The 17980-nt window shown below is 40.1% G+C and overlaps 1 protein-coding gene and 1 pseudogene across 2 annotated transcripts in view; one reads left to right on the top strand and one right to left on the bottom strand.

Moving 5' to 3' along the window:
- The window catches only part of CALCR (calcitonin receptor), a 150155-nt gene that overhangs the window by 8619 nt on the left and 123556 nt on the right, over positions 1 to 17980 (bottom strand). For both annotated transcript variants that reach the window (XM_065883454.1, XM_065883453.1), the window contains exons 9-13: positions 11881 to 12034; positions 5765 to 5825; positions 5618 to 5684; positions 3151 to 3369; positions 699 to 740 (exon numbers count right to left, since the gene is read on the bottom strand). In XM_065883454.1, the coding sequence (XP_065739526.1) occupies positions 699 to 740; positions 3151 to 3369; positions 5618 to 5684; positions 5765 to 5825; positions 11881 to 12034 (543 nt within the window). The remainder of the gene's footprint in view (positions 1 to 698; positions 741 to 3150; positions 3370 to 5617; positions 5685 to 5764; positions 5826 to 11880; positions 12035 to 17980) is intronic.
- LOC136128484 (ragulator complex protein LAMTOR3 pseudogene) lies at positions 9981 to 10353 on the top strand (annotated as a pseudogene).

The following is a 17980-nucleotide window of genomic DNA, read 5'->3' as shown; positions in this document are numbered from 1 at the left end:
TTCTCACCTGAAAAATGAGGGAGCTTTCACAAATCATGTTCTTTGAAGCCCTGGAAGTTCTTTGGTACAAATTTAAGCAGCTCCACTTTTGTTTTACAAATTGGGCTCCCAGGCAAGATATCATTGGAAGAAAGGGAACTCTGGCTAAAAAAACCCTTAAAACACTGGCCATGTGGATCTCTAGATTTTACTGATCTAAATATTTAGATAACAAATTACTTATTCCCTTTTGAGTCTTAACTCCAGGGTGATTTTCAAAGTGTTGAATAAGTGGTATGACACTGGCATCAAGCAACTGGAAAAGAGGGCAGTGAACCAGGACAAACTGGCTGGATATTGGTTCTGCCCTAGTGAGGAGCTGGGTCTTCCAAAGGGAATGGGGATGTGACTTCGATTCTACAGGAATCCAGAATAGCTTTCACTGTTGCTGCTCAGGGTGCCGACCTGCTTAAGGTACCATCCAAGGAAATGAGAATTTAGCTACCTGTCTGGATAATATCTTCAGTTGTACCACACAAAAGCACAGGTAAGATTCAACTTGCAGTAGTGGAAAAAAATATGATCCAGCTAGTCATGAAACCCTGTAAGGTCACCTGTAGAAGTGAGAGCAAATGAAAAGTGCACAGAGGCCCTTTGGAGACTGTAAAGTGCTGGCTTTATATACACGAGTGACGGTATTACACGTAACACACGCTTACCTCGTGGTTGCAGAAGCAGTAAATGACGGCAACAAAGAATCCCTAAAAAGAGGAGGAAAAAGAGAGTTGAAATTATTTTTGTGTGCATTGTGTTGTCAGTAATCCATATAAACAGACGACCTGGAGTGGAACATTTCACTACGGCAATAGCAAGTCAGGGCTCGATGAAAGTTACTACCACTCATGTTCAGTGCTTCACTACAAGAATATTCCATTAGAAATGCCTTTTTCTCGTTAGGATTCTATTGCTTGGCTAAAAAGACTACTCTCGTCAATCTGGTTAATATATTACCGCCTTTAACGTGGAGATTTATAGCAGAATATGCTGGTTACAGGGGATGTGAAAAGAATCTTTGTACCTAAAACACTGAGATCTTGTAGCGTTTAGTAGAGAAAACTTTTGCAAGCACAAGTGTCACAGTCAGTGCATGGCTGTCGGCCTGACTCTGCCCTGTGTCCTCATGGTGAACTAGTGCATTACTGTTCCCACAGTCAAGTCCATCTCTCCAATAAGGACGTGGACTAAGTAACTTCTGAGGTTCGGGTCACTACTCAGAAGATTCCTTGTGTCCAGGCTTTAACTGCCTATAGAAATGGCCAAAATAATAGATCAGATTATTAAAATAATTCCTAAACTTAATTTTAAGCCCTATTAATCTTGACCTCTTTCTTCACATTAAGCCTCAGCAGTAGAAAATAAAACTAATTGGACATGAATAATTGAGACAGCAGAACTCTGGCCTAAGAGCCTGTAGCAGACCCACTTCTGCCTTAGGACACGCCATGTCCCACCCTTGCTTTCAAAGTACCTCACACTGTGCCTTCAATGAGGCTTTGGATCTGAAGCAAAGTGAACGGAAACAAGGTAGCCACTCTCCACCCCTGTGTGGCAGACATGGGACCACCTGGGACGACCCCCAAGAGGCTGCTCCATTCTCTCCCACATGAGAAGAGACCTGGATACATTTCCCTATGTAGTCACTGAACTGTCACAGATGGATTCCTGACATCCCTCTGACAGACCGAGGGTGACAGAGCAGGAGGCGTGGATGCTCTGTGCAAATTCATTACAGCTCCTGGAAAAACAATTCAATGTGTATTTATGAAAAGAGGGTCTGAAAATTACTGTATGGGAGACAGAGTATATGCGTGGGTGGGACCAGCTGAGGGTCCTGGGAGTAATGGGAAAGCAGAAGCAACAAAGTGCTCACAAAACCTGGTTTCCTTCACAGTTTTGGCTGTTGGCTTGGAGGCTGTAAGTTACGAGATTTTAGGTCAGCTTTAGAGTTATATCTCCTGACTTTGCCACTAACCAGAAAAGCCCATTTCCTTATCCTTAATAGGCATGAGAATACTTAACCTCACACATGAAGTGCTACATATTAGTGAACGGTAGCTATAATTATGATGATTTCTGATTGGACAACGTGAGAGTGTCAGCCATACCCATTCTCTGTGGCCTGCCTGACATTGTAGGGATGGCTAAAATATAGGTATTCTAAGGTTCTGACCTCTCTAATCAGAGCCAAGGCAATGAAGTGAAGTGACTGGAAACTGGCTTCCAGTTTAAGAGGGATATAGATGCCAGCTCGGGGTCCAGCGTTGGCATTTCACACTGATAGAAACATCTGCTTCTCTGCCCTGTGTTTTCATGGCATTAGCGACTATACTGATAATAATCCAGGTTGGAAAGCCAATTGGCATTGGTTACATTGGTCTTCAACAGTCCCCTCAATAAAGCAAAACCAAATGTGGCCCTCGGATGCTGGGGAGGGGAAGGAAAGGTCAAAAGCACTGTGGGAGGGACTTCCCTGGTGGCGCAGTGGTTAAGAATCTGCCTGCCAATGCAGGGGGACACGGGTTCGAGCCCTGGTCCTGGAAGATCCCACATGCCGTAGAGCAACTGAGCCCTTGTGCCACAACTGCTGAGCCTGCGCTCTAGAGCCCATGAGCCACAACTACTGAGCCTGAGTACCACAACTACTGAATCCCATGCGCCTAGAGCCCATGCTCTGCAACAAGAGAAGCCACCGCAATGAGAAGCGTGCATATCTCAATGAAGAGTAGCCTCCGCTCACCGCAAGTAGAGAAAGCCTGCGTGCAGCAATGAAGACCCAACGCAGCCATAAATAAATAAGTGAATGAATGAGTGAATGAATGAATGAAAAAAAGCACTGTGGGAGTAGCTCTGCAGTGGGTCAGTCTCTGGACAAATATATTTGTTCTCTAAAGATGTATTCTCAAAGCTCATACCTCCTGTTTCCTGTCTCCTTACCCAATTTTAAGATTCAAAACGTGGGAAAGCAGACAGTGAGAGAGACAGAGAAGGTAACGTGTTACCTTCGGGGTAACACGTGTTCTAAAGGGTCATTCTCATCTCAGAGGAGCCCCAGAACACTGTGGGCCCTGCACCAACTAGCTGAGTGAGTGGTTGAATAAGTGCTTCCCCTACCTGGAAGTGAATCAGAGAGTGCATCACGTAGTCATAGATCCTTCCAAGCACTGGGTGGGAAGGTCTCCAGGGAAGGACGACGAACTGGACCCCCAGCAGGGGCACCAGGATCAGAGTGGCCCTCACCGCCTTCAGGTACATGTGCGATTCCTCCTCCTGGGATTCCTTCATTTTCTTCACAAGCACCCGGACGATGTTGAGCAAAAAGAAGAAGTTGATCTGCAAAGATATGATCGTTCTGAGCAAATTGTCCGGGTCAGCACCCCTGAAGGACACCCACTTCCCTCAGTTCTCGTTTATCCAGTGTGGGGGGCAGATAGCACCTACACGGGACACAAGTGACTGCCTGAGAGGTAATATAATCGGCTCCATGTTACGAGAACACGGAGCATCAGTAGAGCCAAATACTCTTTTCAGATGTGAATTAACATTTCCCCCCCTTTTTCCCTATATGAGAAAATAATTTCCTGTATATGTAAGTATATTAGGTTCAACTCTAAGGAAGGTGTTTTATTCTTTATTTAGGTTTTTATAATTTTTACAAAGGAAGTCATAAATGACACTTTTAGATTTCTCTTTCTTATCTTTTCATTATGAAGATTTTTCCCTTAGGCAGGACTACTTAACTAGAAGTAAAATGAGGGCTGAAAAATTTATCTGTAAAGCTTATGCAGTGGAGAAAGCTAACCCAGACTTCTTTTTTTCTAATAACACTTTTCAAAAGAAATCACTTCATTGAGGTATAATGTACGTTCAATAAAATGGAGATTTTAAGTTTACATTTGGGAAGTTTAGACAAATGTATGTACCTGTGTAACAACCACTCCAAGCAAGAGAAGAGCATTTCCACCACCCCAGAAAGTCCCCTCTCGCCCCTTTGCAGTCAACAACTCCCGGACCCCACCTCCAGCAACTGCTGATTCCTGTCATCACAGAAATGGAGTAATATATGGTGTGTATTCTTTTGTGTCTGGTTTCTTTGGTTTAACATACTATCTGTGGGATTCATTTGTGTTGTGTGTATTGGCATTTCATTCATTTTTACTGCTGGGTAGTACTGCATTATATAAATAATACATATACATAATTTGTTTATTCATTCTCCTGTTTATGGAAATTGGAATGGTTTCCAAAATTTGACTGTTATGAATAAGCATGCTGTGAATACTTGTATACAAGTCTTTGTGTGGGCATGTTTTCATTTCACTTGAATAAGTGTCTAGGAGTGGAATGGCCTGTTCATATGGTAAGTGTATGTTTAACTTTGAGAAACTGCCACGCTGTTTTCCAAAGAGGTGGCTTCATGTTACATTCCCTCCAGCATTGTATGAGAATTCCAGTTGCTCTTCACCCTTGCCAGCACTTGGTATGGTCACTTTTTAATATCAGCCATTCTAGTGGATCACAAATTACTTTTGGCTGTGAAGATTAGTTTTAAAACCAAGGTTGTTTTTAAAATTTAATTGATCATTTATTTAAAAATAATTAGAATAATTCTTCTACCTGGAATAGAAATAAATGTTATTACCCCAAAAATTCAAGAAAGGAAAGAGACCTTTAATAAAAATTGAATTCTTATGGGGTGTTGTGTCAATATTCAAGACCCACGTTAGTAGGTCCTTGTGAGCGCAGTTGAACTAGTAAGTACACCACTACTCTGAAAAATGGCAAAAGAAATTGAATTTGCATTGGAAAGGCCAGGAAAGTTAGGAGACAGCCCGGGTGATAACCCAATTTGATCAGTTACTAATGGATGCTTCTTCAGTGCAGGAGCAGAATATGGTCTATGACTCCGACTGTTTTTATTTTTCTTACTCTTGCCTAAAGAAAACACTATCTTTGAGGTTAATGGGGAAAATAATGTCTAAATTTTAAATTTGATGGTTCTGATGATGGCCAACGTACAGTAAACCATGGGTGGAAATAAAGAGCTTGCATATAGATTCAGACAGTCATATTTTCTCCTGGCCCAACTTCTTACTAGTCATGTGATCTTAAGTGAGTTTACTTGAGTCTTTGGGTCTAGTTTTCCTAATGAGTAACATGTCTCAATGTATCCACTTGGAAGGTCTGCTATTAGTGACAGCATGGCAAGGTATGTGAAGGGCCTGAAATGCTTTAAGTGCATGTTCAGTAGTAGTTATGATGATGGCTCATGGACCAAAGGTGAAATGGAAGATGGTTTAGTTTGGCAAAGCCCAGGGAAAAATGCTGCAGGGGGACTTTGTGGTCTTTCGCTTTCTTATCAGCAACATCCTGGCCTTTGGTCTTTAACTAGGAGAATTTATAGAATTGTTGAAAAAAAAAAGAACACCTATATTGTTGCTATGGCTTGTATAGAAATGAGCTTATGCCCCTCCACCCAACTGTAGTAAATAAAAATCATTTTTAAAAAGACTCAAATTGTTCTTGTTATAGATTATCATTGAATTAACTGTTAATAATGGATTTAAAAAGCAATTCTCACCACTAATGCCCCCATGACAGGACCATGGATGATGTAAAGCAGGTTGGTGTCCACACTCAGCCAGCAGCTAAAAAAAAAGAGGAGGGAATACGTCAATACAATTGCATTTTATTTTCAAATATGTTAACTAAGAACCACAATACTTACTTGTCATTGAATAACAGTGCCCTTGCGATAGCATGGGCAGTGGTTGGCACCAGCGGGAGCCCTAAAATGTGAAAAAGTACAAAAGCTATAACTACAGTTTTATAGAAATTGTAGTTTACTTTCAAGAATAGTGGCAAATTTAATGTCTTGTCAACATATTGCCCTGATGTTTTTGTGCAGATTATCTTTGGCCAAACCAGGTAAAAATGCTCTTAGTTAGAACATCATGTGCTGTCAGAGAGTTTGGTTAACAGCATCCAGATAATTAAAAGCCTTTCACAAATTATCCAGTGTGGTAGGTACATTATTACTCTCACTATGACCATAATACCATTGTTATGTCTATGATGATGATGATGACTATTAATTGAGACCAGAATGCTTTTCATTGTGTGTGAACTGGGCTCTCTTACACAGGGGAGGTGGGTTGTCCTGAAGGGAAGGGACCTGAGATGGCATATGAAAGCCATAGTCTGATTGCTCCAAAGACTTCTTTGTGCTCTCAGTATTTCTTCCGGGCTTTTTGTTTTTCTGTTTATATCATGTGCATTGATCCTATTTTCTTTCAACAAGAACACTTCAGAGTAGCTAGTACATACCCTACCCTCTGTAAGTTCTGGCTCCAGGACCTTTTATTAAAGCAGCTCAGAATCTACTTCCCTGAGTAAACTTGAAGTATGAGTCAAAAACAGATTTGAGTTTATAAATGGAACGATGGAGATAGCTGCTGGCGATGCGTCCTGTCAGTCTGAATCTTTTAAAAGTCAACCTTTATTCTATAAAAGTAATCTAGAGTAAAGTCGTAACTTTTGTTAAAAAAAAATTCTTTTTCTCAAATATACCCATGCACAATAGAAAACTTTTTGATTTGGCTGACACATTTGTAGACAGTTTTTAAAACTATTATCAGTTAAGAAATGTGTCTCAGAAGTGAATCAGACCTCCACACTTTTATTTTCTGTGAATTATATGCAAAAAGAGACTCAGAACATTGAGTTTTCACCAAAGAACCATCTCAGCTTCTTAACCCATGAAGCATATAATTCAAAATAGGACCATCAAATGTTTGACTTCGAAGAATTTTGAGTCTATTTAACACAAAACATGATTGTGTTTTATTCACAGCAGTTCTAACATCCCACTCAGGTTTAGAATCAGAAATTCACTCTCTGACTTTACTTTGAAATACACATTTTAGAATTAGCAAGAGAGGCAATATGGAGACTTCACTTCCACCTTGTCATTTTGTAGAAAGGAAAATGTGATTCTTACTTAATACAGAGAAGAGTATAGACCCATATCTGTTAATTCCTAGGGCTCTTCACCTGCCTCTAGCCATGATGTCACTTTTTACAGTTTATTTTTTCTTTCCTTTTCCTCTTCTTCCAGGCTTCAAGCGTCATAAGAACCTTTCCCGCCCACTAAAGATGGTCAGAGTAAGAATAATCCTCTCTCCCCAGGATTCTTCTTCAGGAGTGCTGGATAAATTCTACTTGTTCATTATAAAAGCCCATGGATGGGGGAGTTCCTTCTTTGATTTATAACAATGGGAGAAACAGCAAGGCGAAGAATCAATCTGAAGAGGGTTGTAAAATAAATGATTTTTCTGAGAACTAAACTTCAGTGTTCGAAGTTGCTTCGATCTGAGAGAAATTGACCAGTAAGCCATCCAGTGCAGACGTGTAAGGAAATAACTACTGAAAGAAGCCTTTTTTCATTTTCTGTTGGGGGGAAGTTCACCACCAGATACTTTTCACCCAGAGGGTGATGTTCATACTGTCTCTTATAATTCTTTGAGAGGGAGTGGGTAATATTACAGCTGAAATGAATGGATGAGATGTACGTCACCTGCAAACAAAGTTAGGTCTTTGGACGCAACTTTCTTGGGTCAAATTTTCTGCTGTCCCACTTTCAAACTCTTTTCAAAACATAGGTTACACCTTATTTCATGGCATTGGACCTAAATTTTAGGAGCCATCGTACTGTTTTGGTGTGAAAATAATTTCAAAAGGACAATAAAAATATCCACTAGAAATTTCTTCTTCTCTGCTCTATTAAATTCTTTAAAGTTTCTGTGAAACTATTTTTGTTGAGAATTTATTTTGGTTGTAATTTTACTTGTTTTCCTCCCATCCAAAGATAATGCTTGCCTGAAGTTCTAAGAGAAGGCTATTGCTTTAAAAGAAGTCATCATAGCTGTCTTACAATTTTGTTCTCAGAAGTCAGATTGGGTACTGTGATTTTTGAATGGTAAAGAGTTTGGTGGACTTTTAGTGTGTGCAGGAGTGGAGAAAGATAGATTTAGCCCAGGCATGTTAAAAAAAATAATAATTACATTTTAGAACTATACTTGTTGACTATCTTTCTAAACATCTATGGGAATTTAAATCCTTCTCGTTCTTTTAAATGGACGATTCTGTGCTTACCTTACTGAATGTGACGTTCCTTAGGATTCTACTTGAATCATTCTGATAAAGTTTTAAGTATTCTCTGATTAAGATATCCCATAAATATTTTACTTATTTTCATTACCTTCTTTTTGATACAACAGCTTGTTCTTTTTTCCTTTGAATTGTAACACACATGAACATGTGTGTTAAGCAGATGTCTTCAAAGAGCTGACTACGATGATGCTAAAAGTTTTATAACGAATTCACAAGCATCAGTATGGAAAGAGCAGTATAAATTGCTCCTTCCAGGGTGCTCTCATCTCTGCTGAATGTTACAAGCAAGAATAAATTTGCAGCCTTTTCCTTCCATGAGAAATTTTCTGAGTGTGGCAGACAGATGTTTTTAAGTAGTCAAAATTGGGACAAGAAGTATGCCATACATTTTACTTCAAAGGAAATAAGTAAACTAGATCAGACAGGAATGGTGTCTGTGGGGGGGTGGGGTGGGGGCGGGGGGGGATGTTATTTTCAGGTTTTCAGTTTGAAGGCATCTGACCAGTACCAATCATTATTATTGTGATAATCAGAATTGCTATTGGGGTGAATTAAATTGTAGCTAGTTGATTCCTGGCATGACCAGTTTCAGAAGACTAGAGATCACTGGGAGGGTATGTATGAAGCTGAGAAGGGCAGGGGAAGGAAAGGCTGGGACTAAAAGAAAAAACAACAAAAAACAAGTTTGATTGTATGCTGGCCTGTTTTGAGGACAGGGAGAAACAGGAGGACCTAGCACCTGAGGTGGGATGGGCAGGATAGTCACAAGCTTGACTTCTAACCTTACTGGATGGTTAAAAAATCCAGGATGCTGGGCTGTTGCCAGGGAACAGCCCTTTTAGTAGCCCTGCTGCATTCTGGCTCTTGACTTCCATGAGATACTCTATAGAGTGTGAGAATTTCTCTTTCTGACTAAATTAGAGTATCTTATTATCTGTTACTTACAACCAAAGAGCTGTAGCATCATCAGTTCAACTTTGAGGCAACCCAAATATCTGCCCTACTGACCCACCATTAAAGGATTATCCCATTGGGTTTGGGTAATGTATTGATACTTGGTTAAAATCCATGTGTTCCTATGAGGGAGGGTTGACCAGTAAACGAATATTGCATAGGGCCATCCCTGCAGTAAATTGTGGAGAAGACTTTGGGCCGCTTACATGGCTTCCCTGAACCATTTCTTTACAGTTGGCAACAATAATTATTGGGCAGGGGTTTAACTACAAAGTGTGATGTTTTCAGAAAGTCTTCGGATTATCCTCCCTCCTCATGAAATTTTGCCTCTCTTACGGATATTTTTAGGGGCTCCCCCAAATGCTGCATTAAAAGTCAGGCTTAGCTGAAGGCAATTCACAGCTTCTGCTCCAAGAGTCATAGTCACCCTGTCAGTGGAGAGTAAGGGCAGCGCTTGGCTCTACAGACAGTGTGGAATGGCCCTCGGGATCCTCCTCCACTATGGAAGTTTCACTGCATGTGTTTTTGTCCCCGAGCTTTTTCCCTCTCACTGCCTTACTATCTGTCTGCTTCCCTTCCACCAGTGGAGCTGTTCTTTTAGCAGCCCTCGGGGAAAGGGAACAATTCTAGAGAGTCCCCAAGGACCTCAGCACCCTTAGTCAATTTGTACAGAAGTAGCCACACCTCACAAATCATGTGACAGCAGCTTTTAGAGGAAGCTGTCTCAGAAGCTGTCCTCTGAAGTGACAGCTCAGAGAAGCAGGCAGCCCAGAAACCCAGGCGTGGAGATTGATCCTGCCAGAGAAAGGGGTTCATGATGGCGGATTACGTACAAACGATTCCTGTATAAAAAACTACCACGTGTTGAGGGGCTCCATGGTATTGTATCAGATACAGGTGGAGTGCCTTTCATTAAAGTGGCCAATGATAATGCTCCAGAGCATGCTTTGAGACCTGGTTTCTTGTCTACTTTTGCCCTTGCAACAGACCAAGGGAGCAAACTTGGATTTTCAAAAAATAGAAGTATCACCTGTTACTATAACACCTACCAGATTGGTTCAATTCAATCGTTTACCTTTGGTGGTGAGTTTCATAGCCAGCAGCAATGCTAATACAGGACTAATCGTCAGCCTCGAAAAGGAACTTGCTCCATTATTTGAAGAATTGAGACAAGTTGTGGAAGTTTCTTAATCTGGCAGTGGTTTCTAGGTATACCTTATCTTCATTATATCAGACACAGTGTCAATCCAGCAATCTTTAGACTACAGCAACATTTGTATCCATGTTCTCAAGAAAGGGCCCCTTTTTCCACCTTACACTAGAGAAAGAGCCTATGGATAGAATTTATGGACAGATTGTCATTTTTTCTTGTGTAGGGCCTTTTCTTATTTGTGAGATCTGGGGATTCCACAGAAATGGTTCAATCTATCGCAGCTCCTGTGGAGTTAGTCCAGTCACCAAATATGAATGAGATTCTATTCGGTGGCTCAGAATCAAAATGATACTTTGATCCACTTGAGCCATGAAGCGCTCTCTATTGTACAATACGCCAGGCCTGCAGAATGAAGCAGACTCTTTTTATTGTGAATGGTGAGAACATATGTTTCTTCATATTATTTTCTTTGCATTGAGTGTGAGGAAGATTAAAATGGCTTAGTAGAAGTAATAAAATCAGTACAATCACTAACTTTCCTTTGTATATATTACTTTGCAGTATAGGTGAGTATTACTAACTGATTTGATTCTTTTCAGAGATAGCTAATCGTTTTCTCTTCTATTCTGCCTTCTATAACCAATCGGTGTTTTTTAATGTTTGTGTATTCTTTATAAAATTTAGATGTGCTTCATTATTGAATTGTTTCCAATATTGGTATGTATGTAAACATGGTAGTATAGCCCATTTTTCATACTTGAGTATAAATAAAATAGTATTTTTAAAAGTACAGTTTGAGCACTACATAGGTTTTTTTCCCCCAGACTGTTTTTAAACGTTTAAAGACTACAATTAACTTAATTCACTCTTTCAACCACATGAATAAGTGACTTTCTCATCTGGTATGGAGACTGTTTCACCTAACATAAACTGTCAATTGGAAAATAAACTTCATCCATGAACCTTGAAAAAAAAAAGAAGTAGTAGCCACACCTCAAACAGTCCCACCATAAGCTTTTCAAAGCCATTGCCATGCACTGTGAGGTCAGGTAGGTTCTACTTGGAGGCCCATGTTATTTATGTCTGTTGCTTAGCTGGACTCCACTTCCTGAACCTTCACTAGAGGAGTCCTGCTGATGGATTGACAGGAAGGAACACTCTTGAGGAAGGGAAGTGGGTCCAGGGTAGGGGAGTACAGAATTCAAAATGTGAAATTCTCCTTTGCTCTACAAACAGGTGATCAATAAAACTGAAGGGGGTCTAATCAGATCTCTCAATCAGCACATGTTTTCAGTCCATCTGTTAGCTGGGTTTGTTTCCTGAAGACATTCTCATAGTCATACCCCTCCTTCGCTGCACTCACTCCTGCTATCACAGTCCATGTGAACTTGTTAAAAAGCTTCTACCAAGTTCTCCTGGAGACTGAACTCCTGCCAGCACCTGTGTCCCGTCTCTCCTCAAAGGACCTCAGGCCCTGCCTGCTCTCTGACCAAGACTAGAAGAAGACTGTGAATATACAGACAGAGGTAAAGGTGGCTCAAAACTCAGCTGCAGAAAATACATACCCCAGCCCAGGACATAATACCACCACATGCGTTGTCTCTCAGCGAACACAGACACCACGATGAGAGTGTGAAGATAGACCCCTTCACAGAGCATCCAGAAATAGTTGCACGACATCATGTACTGGTGAAAAAAGTGCAGAATCTTGCAGATCGGCTGTTGGAAAGAAATGGAGATACTCAGTGGAAGACATCTGTAACAATTTGGCCGAGAACAGAGGGTGAACGTGAGAATGAACCAAAGTATCTGCATTCAGTCTGAAAGGCAGTTTCCCCAAACATCTATCAACGTGTCACCCTCTAGAATTGGAAATCAGAGTGATAGTTCATAGGTTCTTAGTATTACATGTAAACAGCCAACTAGGGCAATGGAAGCCTAGTCTCCCAAATGTTCTTTTCGCATTACATCCTGGTTACTTATATAGACTAGACAGGTTTATTTTTCCTGTAGTGTGTCTGAGACCCATAATTTCTGATAGCATCCAAGGATTCGTCACATAACTTTTAGGGCCCCTTTTCTATGGCCAGTGAGGAGAATAACACAGAAATTGTTAATGCTCTCCTGAAGTTCACTGATCTGTTAGTGATGTTTACTTAGCAGTAAAAGAGGAGAGAACCAGGTGGTTAATTTCTCATATATGAGCCAGGAGCTATGCTGAGCCCAACTGATGTGATTTTGCTTTCATAAGGGAGCCTTAGTTTCTATATGGGGGTCCATGTGTTTGGGACATAGAGAGGAGGATGGAAACCTCGCCTGGTACTCGGTACTGATGTGGGATCCACATTTCTGGAGCAATCAAGCTTAACTACATATTGTTGTCTGTACAGAAATAATTATTGCTTAAACTACGTAACAGAACACCCTAAATAGTTTCCTAGTCACCTCTAGAGTAGGGCTTGTCATCTTGGCACTATCGATGTTTTGGACTGGATACTTTTTGTCGTGGGGCTGTCCTGTGTGTTGATGGGTGTTTAGCAATATTCCTGACCTCTATCCCCTAGACGCCAGTAGCATCCCCTACCCAGTCATAACAATCAAAAATATTTCCACGGCTTCCCTGGTGGCGCAGTGGTTGGGAGTCCGCCTGCCGAAGCAGGGGATGTGGGTTCGTGCCTCGGTACGGGAGGATCCCACATGCCGTGGAGCGGCTGGGCCCGTGAGCCGTGGCCGCTGAGCCTGCGCTTCTGGAGCCTGTGCCCCGCAACGGGAGAGGCCACAGCAGTGAGTGGCCCGCGTACCGCAAAAAAACAAACAAAAAAAATATATATATATTTCCAGACGTTACCAGATGTCCCCTGGAGAGGAAAATGTCCCTGGTTGAGGAACACTACCCTAAGGTATTTAGTTGTGCTTGACTCCCTCTAACAACAACAAAAATAAGAACAATTTAGCAAGACTTTACATATTAGGGATGATTATTTGCATTATTATTTTATCAAATGCTCTGCTTTACAGTTTGAATCTAACTGGATTTCAGGCCTTTTTTTTTTTTACAAAGCAAATTAGCCAGAAAGTGACTTTCAGTATTGCAGTAACCTTTTCAGGACCACTCATTTCTATTCAATGCGTAGCAATAATAATTCACTTATTGGGAATCTGATGCACTGAGTCCTTTCAGAACTCATTGAACGTTAAGAAGCAGCCAGCTGTGTCCATGAGAAGGCAGAGAGTGTATTTTCAGAGATAGAATCAACCTCTGATTCTGACCAAAGTGGAACAGTAGTGCAGATAATTCAAAACATCCGGTAATCTGAAAGTAATTTATATTGGCTTACAAAGGCACTGACTTTATCTGATTACCTTCCTAATTGGCATTAGTTAATATTATTAGTTTGCATTTGCTAAGCAAATACTTGCTATGTGCACATGACAAACAAGTAAAATAAGAAATTCAGTTGATACTCTGGATTCATTTTAAAGACTACTCTTACTTGAAAACCCTATTCCTTCTGGATCAAGAGGTCCAGAGCAGAAGCTTTGGTGGCTGCCATTTGTAGAGGAAGGGATAAAAAGAGGGCAAAGATGATGGCCCAGGGAAAAGCTGGGGCTCTGTGTCATCCAAAGCAGCTTTGACTTCACATTTTATATGCAGCCAATCCTCATTATTCACTGTAATTATGTTCTATATGGCTAGATACAGCAGCATACTAAGGAAAAAATTGTGAGATGTTTTGGTTTTGTTTGGCTTTAAAAAATTTGGCAAGGGAGAATTCAAAATAACAACCAACTATTTCTTAAAGGACATTCTGTTAGAGTTTGGTTAAACACATTATTTAAGATCCTTCGATTTTTCAAAATGGTGGCTAAATTTCATGAAGAAACTATGCTTATTTTTTTGTGTGTTCAATCCTGGACTAGGTCCTAGAATTGCGAAGACAAAGTTCAGTGCTTGCAATTGAGAAAGTCATCTTCTGGAGGGGAGATGAATACAGAAATACATAAATGCAGCCATGCACAATGACTTCTAAAAAAGGTGATTTCTGTAATCAACATTAATACCATTAAAAATTCTTTTCTCAGGTACCTAAAGCCTGGCACCTAGATCATAGCAAATAACTGAATCAAACTAATGGGGTTTGTGTTATTAACATTAAATAATCCATTCAATTTGTGAGAAAATTAACAAGGAATGAATTAATAGATTCTGCCAAAGTTGAACAAATTATTAAGCGTTGTCAAGCAGTCTGCCCTTCCTCCAATTTTTGCATTATTTGGGGGCTGCTCTACAGACTTATAGTAAAAGAGGTGGCTAACTATAAATTTACTTCTCGAATTTGCATGAACAATATTGTAGCAAAATGAAGAGTATGCTAGGATGGTCTCTCTTTGGTTACTGGGGGCTATCAGAAGCGTGTTTGAAAACTTACGGAAAACAGTTAAAACCACACCCTCCACTATACAAATATATTAATAAATAACTAAAAATAGTGAAAAATTAGTTTGAAATGGTCTAAAGAGTACTAACTCCATAATACTTTGTACCGAATCAAAGCTGCCAAGTTTATTTCTGATAAATCTTGTTTTAAAGCAGAAATAAACTTTGGTGTAGGTTCTGGTGATCACCAGCACTGTGTCTATAGGTTGCTCTGCCTCTGTTTCAGCGGCGTGTATATCATTCCGCCTCATGTGGGCATACACTTTTGGGGAATGGAGGTTGCAACTCCATTATCTTCCCTGAACTGCTTAGAACTAGAGTGAGAAATACTGTGGAAAGAAACTACTTTTGTTTGTCTATAAAAGTGAATGGATCAAATGAGACTGATATTTGATTAGGTCAGTAATTTTTCCCAGCTCTCTTTTGAAGTGTGAGAGTGATTCTGATACACAGGGAACTAGAAAGGACATACAGCTTACCTTTTTCCTCTCCATTCCTTCATACATCTTACAAGCTTGAAATGCCCTTTCACCTACCACTTGAAATTACACTCTAAGGGTGTGGGCACGGCTTATTGAAAGGAGTTCTTGAAAGCAGTGATGTAATAATGAATCCCTCCAAAAATATCCAGTTCAAATAGAAATAATGAAAAAGTTTATAGTAGTGCTTTTTCAAATTTTAGCATGCATCAGAATCACTGGGAGAGCTTGTTAAAACACAGATTTTGGGTCCCATTAGTAGAGATTCTGACTCAGAAGATCTAGCATGGGGTGGTAAATTCTGCATTTCTAAGTTAAGTACCAAGTGATGCTAATGCTATTGGACGATGGAGCACACTTTGAATGGGTTTAGGGTACAGAGGGAGTTTACTCAGTACCTGACTCCTGTTTTGGTTACTTGCTGGCCTTCCAGTACTGATAACTCTAACCATCAAAGAGCACAAGCTTCTTGCTCCAGTAGACTCACAATGCAGTGAGAAACGTCCTGACTTCGATGCACATGTATTACTAAAACTTCATGAGGAGGAATTACAGAAATTTTTGTCAAGATGTCAGTGCAGTTGATAAACCAAAGGGCAAAAGGCTTTCATTTCAACTTGAAAGCTGTCAACTTGTACAGTCTTTAAAGCTAGTTGAATGAAGGAGAAAAATCCCCCAGTCAGAAAGTCAGCATTAACTTTGTAGGAAACTACTGCAGTCCTTCTCTAGAGAAATTTAAAGATATAACGTTTTCAATTAAATGTGAGTCTGTCATGCAATCCTGGGCTGATTTCTGATAAAGCCTCAGAGAAAATAAGCTTGAATCTGTGCAACTGTAGTCACGATTGGGTGTGTTTAGAAAAAAAAAAAAAAAAAAAAACTGGAGAAAAAAGTCCCATTTGAGATAAATACACTGGAAAATGATCCAGAAATTGGCAAAGGAAATACTCCAGAAGTGTCCAGGAAACAAAGCCAGAGAAAACAGAAAACATGATGGGGGTGGGGGGGAAGCCTGTTAGAAATGTGGCAGGGGGATAAAAATTAACAGCTTGCTATACTCACAGGTCTTTGCCTACATGCTCTAATAAGGATATTATCACTTTTCACTGGGGATTTTCAAGCCATGACTGAATGAGTTTTATATGCTCAGGCTTAGGCCACAGCCCTTTTTGGTTATTTCTGATTTAAAACCTCTGAGCATGTGCATTCTGCTTTCACACTTAGTCCTTTTAGATTTAAGCAGTATTTTACACATGCTCTGAGCTTCCACACCTCCCATGGTGTGTTGACACAGAAATGGAACTGAGTACCACCGTTAGAAAATGATGAGTGCTTAAGTCGCTGACAATGGTAACAACTCTAGTATAAATAATAATAGCTAACATTTGAGAGTTCTGACTCTTAAATGGATTTATGGATCTTAGGTGTATTGGTTCATTTAATCCTCACAAGCAACTCTTTGAGAAAGGTACTATTATTATTGATATCTCTATCAAGAAAGTGAAGCCCAGTGAGGCTAAGTAACTTGCTCAACATTAATCTGTAAGTAGAAGAGCTGGGATCTGAGATCCTGCGGTTCAGCGAGAACAATGCTGTAGTATTTGGAGCAATCCACCTGAACACAGCTAATATCAAATTGATTATTGTTCCATAGCTTTCTAGCAATTAACCAACATACCCCAAGGGAGTGTACAAAACTTCTAGTAACTCAACTGAAATTTTGGGAATGAAAACAAATCTATAAGAAGTGCTGCATGACATTCATAACAGCCTTCTCAAAGCAAGGGAAACAAGCTGCAAATGTTGAGATGAAGACTCACTACATAAACCATACCACAAGATACCATTTGTAGGTGACTAATTTCTCGTGCAGAGGTATCACCCAGATTGGTCAGGTGAGAGAAACTGGAGATTGGGTTGATGTTTATAGCCATTTTAGGAATAAATTCTTCAAATCCATAAGGAAACATGGTTGATTATAAATAAGAAATTTTAAAAGGAATAAAGAAATCCTCTATACTTTTCTGTACCATATGATCTTGGTTAAAAGACCATTTATTGGCTTTGAAATGTAAGTAAAGTGAAATAGCATAAATGACCAGGGTAAGATACCTCAATTCATTACCGTGTCTTGGCATTATTCTCTCTGCACTGTCCCTCAAATCCATCATACTTTTTCATTCTCAATCTAATGTCTTTCATAGGCTACCAAAATGGATAATTCCAATACAGTTTTATCTGCCATTTGATCTCTCATCTCAAAAACTCTGCTATCGCTGTCACCTCCCTCACATTTACATGCTCTCCCTCCCACCAGCCTCCTCTGGGCTAGGTGGGAGGAGTCAAGTTTCCACCCGTGGTTTCATCAGTTTCTAGTGCCTCACTTCTGAGCATCCATTCCAAGCTGATCTTCCCGTGACTAGGTTGACGTTCTGACATAGCCTATTGGCTCAACTGTCCTGAAGAAGTGAGACTTAGAAGAAATTCACTTTGGTTTTCAGAACTTGGGACTCATCTGACTTTACTTATATAAGAGGCTGTAGAAAATGTGACCCAATTGTTTTGGCTTTTGAGGTAAATGCTCAGGTTCCCAGTAAAAACTAATCTCACTGTATTGTCCCTTTCAGACTCAAATAAAAAGTTCAGAGAAACATTTCTTTCTAGAAAATGACTAGTATGCTGCCAGCTTCCTTTAGATGCAGCAAGAACAATGCTTTTAATTCTGCCTCCTAACTCTCTACATGAAGA

Source organism: Phocoena phocoena, chromosome 9, assembly GCF_963924675.1.
Source record: "Phocoena phocoena chromosome 9, mPhoPho1.1, whole genome shotgun sequence".
NCBI lineage: Eukaryota > Metazoa > Chordata > Mammalia > Artiodactyla > Phocoenidae > Phocoena > Phocoena phocoena.
Note: the sequence above shows the minus strand (reverse complement) of the source record. Positions and strands in the feature narration are given on the sequence as shown.